Source organism: Acartia tonsa, chromosome 4 (genome assembly GCF_053477335.1).
Source record: "Acartia tonsa isolate MP-2025a chromosome 4, ASM5347733v1, whole genome shotgun sequence".
Lineage (NCBI taxonomy): Eukaryota > Metazoa > Arthropoda > Copepoda > Calanoida > Acartiidae > Acartia > Acartia tonsa.
Genome location: NC_137263.1, coordinates 28,955,891 through 28,966,375, shown reverse-complemented (window position 1 = coordinate 28,966,375; position 10,485 = coordinate 28,955,891). Strand labels below are relative to the sequence as shown.

The 10,485-nt window shown below is 32.8% G+C and overlaps 2 protein-coding genes across 2 annotated transcripts; both read right to left on the bottom strand.

The window, feature by feature from the left end:
* Positions 1 to 5,858: 5,858 nt before the first annotated feature.
* On the bottom strand, positions 5,859 to 8,152 carry LOC145318288 (uncharacterized). The gene is made up of 2 exons (XM_080159599.1): positions 6,753 to 8,152; positions 5,859 to 6,409 (listed from the first exon to the last, which is right to left on the bottom strand). The coding sequence occupies exons 1-2, from the start codon at positions 6,817 to 6,819 to the stop codon at positions 6,162 to 6,164; spliced, it is 315 nt and encodes a 104-aa protein (XP_080015725.1). The 5' UTR covers positions 6,820 to 8,152; the 3' UTR covers positions 5,859 to 6,161.
* Positions 8,153 to 8,258: 106 nt separating this feature from the next.
* On the bottom strand, positions 8,259 to 10,319 carry LOC145316679 (uncharacterized). Its single transcript, XM_080157345.1, has 4 exons — positions 10,239 to 10,319; positions 9,882 to 10,013; positions 9,269 to 9,379; positions 8,259 to 9,074 (listed from the first exon to the last, which is right to left on the bottom strand). The coding sequence occupies exons 1-4, from the start codon at positions 10,316 to 10,318 to the stop codon at positions 8,990 to 8,992; spliced, it is 408 nt and encodes a 135-aa protein (XP_080013471.1). The 5' UTR covers position 10,319; the 3' UTR covers positions 8,259 to 8,989.
* Positions 10,320 to 10,485: the final 166 nt, after the last annotated feature.

Genomic DNA, 10,485 nt, shown 5'->3' with positions numbered 1-10,485 from the left:
GTCAAATATTTTTAACGTAAAAATTTGCATATATTTTAAATTAAATAAATATTTAAGGCACCGCACCATCCCAGTACCGTAGTGAAAGTTAAACCCCCTTTGAAAAAATCCCCCCCCCCCCCCCATACTGTGGACAACATATCATAAATTTTGGTCCCTTTAATTTTCAATATATAAAACGAATCTATAGGGGGTAATAAACGGCATATATGGGGTAAAATATTATAATTAGGGGTTAAAATTACAGTAAGAAGGGTAAAATACACACATAAGGGGTAAACTTTTCTTGGTGGGAAGGAAAAACCCCGCACATGCAGGGGTACAAATATTAGATATATATGTAGTTTAACATAAGCATACAAAATAATAGTAATAAAATTATTACACATATTTACATATTTTTATGCATAGTTTGGTACTTTCAACCTGGGTTGGCCGTTGCATAAGCTGAAAATAACAGTTTAGGACAAACATATTCAAATAAATTTTGACGTTTTTTGCCGTTCCCGAGGTTCTAATAGGCATCTTTGGTAAGAAGACGTTGATTTATCAAGATAACTGTTAAATACTATTATTTAGGCATTTTAATTCATTAAATTTCATGTAAAGTAAAATTTTTTGTATATCCAACCGATTTTTGTCAAAAGGAATTTCAAATTCACATGATTTATGTTTCTTTTATTACTTATGTTTAAGCAATTATTAATATTATATTCACTTCATTTTCTTGTTTTAACAATTGAAATCCATCTTAGCGAAAAACGGTTTGCTGCACAAAAATTTTACTTAAAATGAAATTTAGTAAATTAAATTACCCAAATAAAAGTATTTCACAGTTATTTTAATAAATCAACGTCTTTTTACCAAAAATGCCCATTAGAACCTCGGGAACTGCAAAAAACGTCAAAATTCCGCTTTTGGCGGTGAATAACGGCAAAACGGTTCGCCGGAGGTGATTGATGCATAAATAACAAATGATGTGCCATGAAAAGTTTTACAAGATTGAAGAAATAGTCTATGGCCCTAAAACGACTTCTTCCCCCAAAAAAGGGGCAAAAACCACCATTTTTTAAAAACATGCACAAGGTGTCCCAAAAGTGTAAAAATTTGTAAAATATTCAAATATTATTGTTATTAGTCAAAATATGTATCTATATGACAGTTTTGAGTAACTTAAAAATAGAAAAAAATTTTAATAAACCAAAAAAAAATTTCTTTTTAAAAAAAATTCAGGGTGTCCAAAAATAGGAAAATATTGATCTGGTCAGAAAACACTATGGCCAAACATACTAAGACACGTATTAGAGTAATTTGAAAAAAATAGCCAATTTGGACCAAGTTTTAGCTCTACAGACGCAAAAATCACATTTACAGGGTGTCCCAAAGTAAAATTTGACAACTTTATAGTCCTGGGTCCTCTGAACCGTTATATACCACATATGCCCACAGATAAAACACAGGATTTGAGCAAAAAAAAAAATATTTTTTTGGACAGGTATTTTGGGTATTATGCTAGATATCCAAAATACACTTTTTGTTGGACACCCTGTAAAATTAGAGTTTTGGCCAAAATAGCATTATGTGCGCTTTTTAAATGAATAAACGATCATTTTAGTGTATAAAATGTATAGGTTGGATGTAAGATTGATGAAAAAATTAATTTTTAAAATTCAAGTCTTCATATTTTAAAAACTACGTGGTAGAAAATTGAAATTCTTTCAAATATATGCCATATAAATGTAGTTTAACCAATCAATCAGGACAAATTATGCAGTTCACAAAATTAAGTTCAAATGCATTTCGTGGAACTACCCCTTTAGGCAGATTTTAATTATTTTTACAGACAAAACATTTTTTCTTACTATAATTAAAACTAATTTTTAAATTTTTAAAAATAAATTTTTAGTGGAGTATTTAGTTTCAGAACACCTTATAGCAGTGTCTACGTTGTTCCATATTTTAACAATGCAAACATTGGGAAACGTTTCTAAGGCTTTATGTTTAGGTAAAGGTACTTTTAATTTTATTACTCTGTTGGATAACATTGGTTCAAAGATATTATTGAATGAGTCTGGCACTTGTCCTGCAAGGAAACTTTTTACAAAGCTATCTATATTAACTATCATAATATCTTCAAGTTTAAGTAATTCAAGCATTTTCAAGTAATGGATCTACATGAGCATTGTACTTTGCATTGGCGACATATCTCACAGCTTGCTTTTGTTTTAATAATATTCTATTCATTCCCTCACATTTAGCATTACCCCATGTTATAACTATTAGGGTGGTTGGAGGTTTAAGCTTGGTTAGGTTAAGTTAGATTAGGTTATATATAAGGTTAGGTTAGGTAAGATTAAGTAGCCCTGCAGGGTTAGGGTCTCCCACAGGGGTTAGAGTAGGTTAAAGGTTAGTGTGGTTGTTACCCCCAACATGAAAATTTTACCCCCCATATGCGATTTGATAAAAAATCGATCTCATGTGCGGTCCTTTGCTCCCTATGTTTGGTTTTTTACCCCCCTTACTTCAATTTTAACTCCCCCAAGCATTGTTTATTAACTCCCCACGTGTGGTTTTTTCTCCCTATGCCAGATTTGAACACTCCTATATTTAAATAAAACCTTTAAAAATGTGTAATATATAGTTAAAAAATTTGCCACTGAATTTTTTTTACATATAGTCATTTTAATTACCCTTCTTCCCTTATACTTTAACACAGATATCGATGGAGTGTCCAAATATTTACAGGTGGCAGTGGCGGGTTGAGGTTCAGCCAAGAGAGGGAGTGTATGTCCTTGTTGACACTCTTGTGCATCTTTTCAGGGAGACAAGGAAAGGACAATGAATGAAAATTAAATTGTTTTTTTTTTCATGATTTCCTAGAGTATTGGAGAGTTTGAATAAAGAATAAAATTTATTCAAATAAAGACAGATATATCCATTAAAATAATAGCCACTAACTTTTTCTCAACAAATTCCATTTGTTCGCACATTATTTTTTTTTGTCTTCTAAGGTAATCAGTACAAAATACACTTATCTCTCACATTCTTTCTTTTTAGCAAAACAAGGATGACAACATACATAAGTAGCGAAGCAAAAATGTTCAGTAGTCATGAAAAATAAAGGAAGTTAACAAGAGGGAAAGAAGAACACAAGAATTGATGATATGATAAAAATCCAACATCTACGTAAATTAGTCTTTTGTTGCATGACCAGATCGACATGATATAGAAGTCGTGAAGATCAATTTCTCCCATAGCGTTACGGACGGACAAAGCTAATTATAAAAACAGATATATCAAATGGTTACGATAGCCATTTCTCCCAAAAGCCAAGACAAGAGAAGAAAAAAAATTTATTACATTGTCCCATCCCTGTAATGATGTTATTTCTGCTCTACTAACTCTCTATCTATAAAGTTCTTCCTTCATTCTATATTAAACTCTCTCATTCTCTTTATAATAGTAATCCTAAAGTTCTTCTGTCCTTCGTGTGTAACAGAACAATAGCAATTTTATAAGCAAAAACTTTTAAGTCACACTGTTTTTAATGGTATGATATTAAATCTCTGAGAGACAGAAAAAGAGTGAGCATTGGGTCGCGCGCGGAACCATCTAAAGTTAGTCTAAGGAAGCAATTAGTGGCAAAGTCTAAGCTTGGCTGCTCACTTTGCTTCATCAAAATAAGATCAAAGTGTGGAAAGTTTGTGACAAATTATTATCTTATTAATTTAATAATTATTTAATAAGTTTTTTTTGTGAAAAATAAGTTTTGGTTTTGGAAATATCAGAGCTTTGTCTCACCTCATTTGTATCTCAATTTTTATCTCTCTGCTGTGAATTATGTTAGGGATGGGCTGGGGCTCTGATGGCCAAATCTTTTATTTTGGTAATGGAGCAATTACTTACAAAGCTTTCCAAAGTGCCAATTGTTTAAGGGAACTAAAGAAACAACAATTAAGTCAAACATGAAACTTCTTACTATAATACAAAGCAAAAAGATGTCTGTCCTTCTGTTCACCCGTCCGTCCGCGTGTCTACCCGTCTGTTAGTCCGTCTTTCCGTTTATTTATTCGTCTGTCTTTTCATATGCCATTTGTCTTCATAAGATCGTGCTAATCGATGAACTAATTAGGATGTGTCTTTTATGGAATATAGTCGTCCAGTGAGGCTTTCAGCTGTTCCTGTAATTCCATCTATCAGTTCGCCATTTGTCTATGGAAAAAATTAAACCCAGGAAAAAACACAAAGCGCTGGTGCGAAGCCCCTAGTATCCAATGTCGTACTTTTGATTATTCACTCTCCTACATATTTTCATTGCCGTTTATTTTCCAAACATAATTCAGGAATGAACTCAAATTATCATAATTCACGCGGGAATCGTTTTTATATGTAATAAACTGGCGGCCACCCAGGACGGAATTAATACCATAAAAAAACCTAGTTTTTACCACTTTTATGGTAATATTTTTGCCCTAAATTGGTAAAATTTTACCAGAAATAGGGTAAATATGGTAAAAATTTACCAAAAATTGTGGTAAAAACGGGTGGTAAAAATCACGAGAAAGTGGTAAAAAACGACCTTAATTATAGAAAAACATCGCTTGTACACAAATCGCAAAAATAAAAAAAAAATTGTTTTCATTATTATCTTTATTGATTGAAACACTTAAACATATTTTTTTACATAATGATTTACATAGGTACGATAGCGCGATACTATATAGGTATATATTCACAGAAATTTTCTTAATTAGTCTATAATTCTAGACGTGGTTTAAATGACCAAATATTACATAGTTTTATTCAGATAATATAACTGCATGTTTAATCGGTTTAAGCTGAGAAATTAACACAAATATACATAGGTTTTAAACTGTTTTTAACCTATTTTTAAAACATATATCAAAAATATACTATGACACCAATAGAATTAAACTGCAGAGCCTAAATTTGAATTAAGTCCCCAATAAACTTTTTTGAGGGGATTTAAAAATTAATTTTACTGTTGCTGTGGTCTTTTTTGATCAGAGCAAAAGGTCTTTTTTTATTTGGGTAAAATTCGTAGCTTTTAGAGTGTTTTGCTTCATAAATATAGTATTCTGGTATAGAGTAAAATTAGGCCTTTTGATTTCATCTAAATTAATTCATTAAAAACTTAATTCTTTACAATATATCAATGAATTAACTTTATCGTGTTTGTTTTCCATCACTTATTTAAAACACAAAAAAATTGGCTGTAAAGGGTTAAATAGTGAAAGATGACAACAAACGTTTACGCAATACAACAAATTTTTTTTTGTCACATATACAAATATGATAAAATATAAGATTATTCAAACTTATCTTTTTAAATATTTTTAAAAAGCATGTATCTTTTATGTGTATAGTTTTCATTCTTTTCATTTTAATTAAATAAAAATTATTTAACTACATTGGAAATAAGTCACTTTGTGAAAACACTCTTTTTTGAATTGTAAAAAACTGAAATGAAACGAGACTCTTAATTGGTTCAGACTTCAGAATAATATGTTTTATTTTAATGTTAAATTTCTTCTATATAAATTATTGTTTTAGAAAAAAATTATTTGCATCGAACAGAGTAGAGTTTTTATTATTGTATTGATATAATCTGAATCACATCAAATTGTTCTGTAAGAAACAATTTAACCCCAAACTAAAAAATGCTTTTGCTTCCATCAAAATGATCACAGCAACATATAAAATTGATTTTTAAATCCCCCAAAAAAAGTTTATTGGGGACTTAATTCAAATTTGGGCTCTGCAGTCTGATTCTACTGGTGTCATAGTATATTTTTGATATATGATAAAAAAATAGGTTAAAAACAGTTTAAGCTGAGATCTGGATTCTAATTGTACTTTATACTAGAACATTTTTATACACAAGAAAAATATATTACGAAGTTACTTTCCATTATAAAATTTTCAAAAATTTGCTATATAGGAATAGCGGTTTCAAATATAATATTATATGAATATTCTCATCGTCAGAACAAAACTGTCAAAACTGTCATATAGATTAATGTACGTACAAATTAAAGGTGGTTAAACATATTTTTGACTCAAGATATCTTGATATATATCACTTTTTTATCACAAATAGTTTATATATGATCTGACTGGAAGGACTATTATACATCAGCTTACTTTTGTCCTTCTTTTCTTTCCTTTTGCCTCTTGTGAAAGAAGACGCGGCAGTCTGCACACAAATAGGTGCATTCGATGAGTCTTGTGTTTGTTGGCAGCTCGCTTCGGGGACTGCGTCCATGGGCGCAGGTCTTGATTTTCCCCGGTGTTGCAGTTCTTTTGCGCCTACTCAGTTTTGATGCTGGCGGGATTGTAGGAGGGGGTGGTTCAAACATCTCCTGCTCATCATCTGACACTCGATACACTGAAATTAAAATATTTTTTAAAATTATTTTTTTGTACAAAAAAATACTTCAATTTTACAATAGTTTTTTTTTCTAGCCTAACCTAACCTAGTGTATTAATAGAAAGAGTAATATTTCTAGTTTTAGCCTAACCTAACCTAGCCTAGCCTAGCCTAGCCTAGCCTAGCCTAGCCTAGCCTAGCCTAGCCTAGCCTAACCTAACCTAACCTAACCTAACCTAACCTAACCTAACCTAACCTAGTGTAATAATACAATGTATTACGGCATTTTCTTAGTGCCTAGTACAGAAATGTTTCACTATATGCTTTGGGCACAGTCGCTAGTATAAATATTGTACTATACCTGGGCTTTTTGGTCCTGGATTCTTTATGTTCTCATAAATTATATCAAAATCCGGTTTGTTTTCCATCCTGAAATTAAACAATCTATACTACAAAGTAAAACGATTTTTGTTTGTATGTAGCGAAGGATCTTGCTAACCGCTGAACCGATCGGGTTCTTCTCATAGGTACCGGCAAGGGAAGGGAGTGGCAAAAGAAACTTTAAGGATATACTTCATATTAGAGGGTTTAGCGTACAGAAAAATCATTTACAACACAGTCGCCAGGATAAAGTAGTAAAAACAATTTTTAAAAAATCTTACTTTGCTGGTGTTTCCATAACAGTGATTTCCTTAACCTCGTTCTCATCCGAATTTTCTGGAGAGCCAGCTGTTTTGTTCCTGAATTAAACAATATATATATAATAATCTATTTAAATTAAGTAGTTAACTTTTTGGTTCCACATTTACCCCTTCCACCTTACCCAGCTAGAGGCGTACTTGCTAGTACTTGCTTTTAATAAATAAAGGAACACGTTGAATTTGTCTTTACAGAAAAATCATTTACAACACTGTCGCCAGGATAAAGTAGTAAAAACAATTTTTAAAAAATCTTACTTTGCTGGTGTTTCCATAACAGTGACTTCCTTAACCTCGTTCTCATCCGAATTTTCTGGAGAGCCAGCTGTTTTGTTCCTGAATTAAACAATATATATATAATAATCTATTTAAATTAAGTAGTTAACTTTTTGGTTCCACATTTACCCCTTCCACCTTACCCAGCTAGAGGCGTACTTGCTAGTACTTGCTTTTAATAAATAAAGGAACACGTTGAATTTGTCTTTACAGAAAAATCATTTACAACACTGTCGCCAGGATAAAGTAGTAAAAACAATTTTAAAAAAATCTTACTTTGCTGGTGTTTCCATAACAGTGATTTCCTTAACCTCGTTCTCATCCGAATTTTCTGGAGAGCCAGCTGTTTTGTTCCTGAATTAAACAATATATATATAATAATCTATTTAAATTAAGTAGTTAACTTTTTGGTTCCACATTTACCCCTTCCACCTTACCCAGCTAGAGGCGTACTTGCTAGTACTCGCTTTTAATAAATAAAGGAACACGTTGAATTTGTCTTTACAGAAAAATCATTTACAACACTGTCGCCCGGATAAAGTATGAAAAAATAATATTAAAAGAAATATCTTACTTTGCTTCTCCTTCCATAACAGAGTCTTGTCCGACCTTCTGGTCATCCTTTTGTGCCGGACATTTCTCGGATTGCTCCCTGAATTAAGCAATCATATTATAATTAAATAGTAAACTTTTTATGGTCCACATTTACCACTCCCACCTTACCCCTAGAGGCATACTTGCTAGTTTTGTAATATATAAAGGTGAATTTGTCTGTACCGAAAAATCATTTACAACACAGTCGCCCGGATAAAGTATGAAAAAAGATTATTAAAAGAAACTAGTGGCTACACCCCTAGAAACCTCTAGGGGCACTTAAGGTTGGAAGGGGAAAAATCAACATCTTCCCATTTTAAATTTGAGTTTCAGAAGAGTAAAAATATTTTTTGGGGGAGGGGGTGAAGACACCCTGCACAAAAATAGTTTAAAACCTTTCCAGGACCTATAAGAAGCTTCACTTTAAAGGAGAACAATATCGGTTTAGCGGTTATCCTTCGGGACAGACAAAAAACGCTTACTACTTTATATAATAGGATATCTTACTTTGCTTCTCCTTCCATAACAGAGGCTTGTCCGACCTTCTGGTCATCCTTTTGTGCCGGACATTTCTCGGATTGCTCCCTGAATTAAGCAATCATATTATAATTAAATAGTAAACTTTTTATGGTCCACATTTACCACTCCCACCTTACCCCTAGAGGCATACTTGCTAGTTTTGTAATATATAAAGGTGAATTTGTCTGTACCGAAAAATCATTTACAACACAGTCGCCCGGATAAAGTATGAAAAAAGATTATTAAAAGAAACTAGTGGCTACGCCCCTAGAAACCTCTAGGGGCACTTAAGGTTGGAAGGGGAAAAATCAACATCTTCCCATTTTAAATTTGAGTTTCAGAAGAGTAAAAATATTTTTTGGGGGAGGGGGTGAAGACACCCTGCACAAAAATAGTTTAAAACCTTTCCAGGACCTATAAGAAGCTTCACTTTAAAGGAGAACAATATCGGTTTAGCGGTTATCCTTCGGGACAGACAAAAAACGCTTACTACTTTATATAATAGGATATCTTACTTTGCTTCTCCTTCCATAACAGAGGCTTGTCCGACCTTCTGGTCATCCTTTTGTGCCGCCGGACATCTCTTGGATTGCTCCCTGAATTAAGCAATCATATTATAATTAAATAGTAAACTTTTTTTTGGTCCACATTTACCCCTCCCACCTTACCCCTAGAGGCATACTTGCTAGTTTTGTAATATATAAAGGTGAATTTGTCTGTACCGAAAAATCATTTACAACACAGTCGCCCGGATTAAATACAAAAAAAAGAAGTGAAAAAAATTTCTTACTTTGTTTGTGTTTCCAAACAAGCGATCTCCTCTTCCAAAGAAGCAATTTTTTGCTTTGCTGCCCCAAGGTCTTGTTTTATTTTCTGCATTGTCTCCCATCCATCGTCGTCCCTGAAAAAAAAAAAAATAATAATAAAGTAACAGGATGTCCGTGTTTATGTACCGAAGGATCTCGATAACCACTGAACAGATCGGGTTCTTCTCATAGGTACCGGCAAGGGAAGGGAGTGGCAAAAGAAACTTTAAGAGATATACTTCATATTAGAGGGTTTAGCGTAGCTGCTAATTTGAAATATCAGGGGTGTATATCCTATATGGGATCCCCTGTTCAGGTGGTGGGGGGAAAATAACTAAAATATGTGTGGTAGGACCAACAATTTTAGTTCTTTCAATATTTCTCCATTTCCGTCCCTACTTGGTGAGATAAAAATAGGTGGGAAAAAAATACAAAATTTTGTACCACGGGAACAAAATAAATCTTGTGCGTAATGTACACCCCTGAATGAAACTATAATTATTCGCCATAACAATAATGTTTATCCTTCTCTTTTCAATCCGGCTACTACCACCTTCCGAACAGAAATAGAATGGTAACAAAAATAAATAAACTTACGTAGTGCAATCCAAAGTTAGGTTCAAATCTTCTGTATCAGACGATTTAGGAGGGGTATCAGGCAGGTCAGCCAGCTTAGCAGGCAGCTCAGGCTCAGACACACTCATTTCGTTCTTCTCTTTTTCGCTATCACTGAAATATATAAATATATATTATATATCCCAGGTAATCGGACCTTTGCCCAAAGAAGTAATTACCAAAAAATATGTAATATGTATTTATGTAATTATGTTGTGATGGATTGTCGAATCCGATTCGATGAATGGTTACCAAAATATAGCTAGGGACGGACGGACGGACAGACAGACAGACAGACATCATTCTACTTCGTTTTATACATATTAAAATATTACTCACCCACTTGTGGTTTCCGGCTTCTGTTCTTCGTGCTGTTCGTCTCTCTCTAAGTCGGCTGCTGCGGCTGACATGTCGGACATTCTATATTAAATTTGAAAAGAAACAAATTATCACTGGTAATTAAATTTTCATGAATAAATGTCCAAAAAACTGACGTAGGGAATTTTAATATAATAGGGTCCAGCAAGATCACATATTGGTATATCTTATATTGTAAACAAGTATATAGACAAATTTCATTTACAAA

Coding starts and splice junctions, on each gene's coding strand:
- LOC145318288 (XM_080159599.1), bottom strand. CDS start 6,819: ATGGAAAACAAACCGGATTTTGATATAATTTATGAGAACATAAAGAAT. Junction 6,410..6,752: donor TCCAGGACCAAAAAGCCCAG/GTATAGTACAAT, acceptor TTTTAATTTCAG/TGTATCGAGTGTCAGATGAT.
- LOC145316679 (XM_080157345.1), bottom strand. CDS start 10,318: ATGTCCGACATGTCAGCCGCAGCAGCCGACTTAGAGAGAGACGAACAG. Junction 10,014..10,238: donor AAGCCGGAAACCACAAGTGG/GTGAGTAATATT, acceptor TATATATTTCAG/TGATAGCGAAAAAGAGAAGA. Junction 9,380..9,881: donor CTAACTTTGGATTGCACTAC/GTAAGTTTATTT, acceptor TTTTTTTTTCAG/GGACGACGATGGATGGGAGA.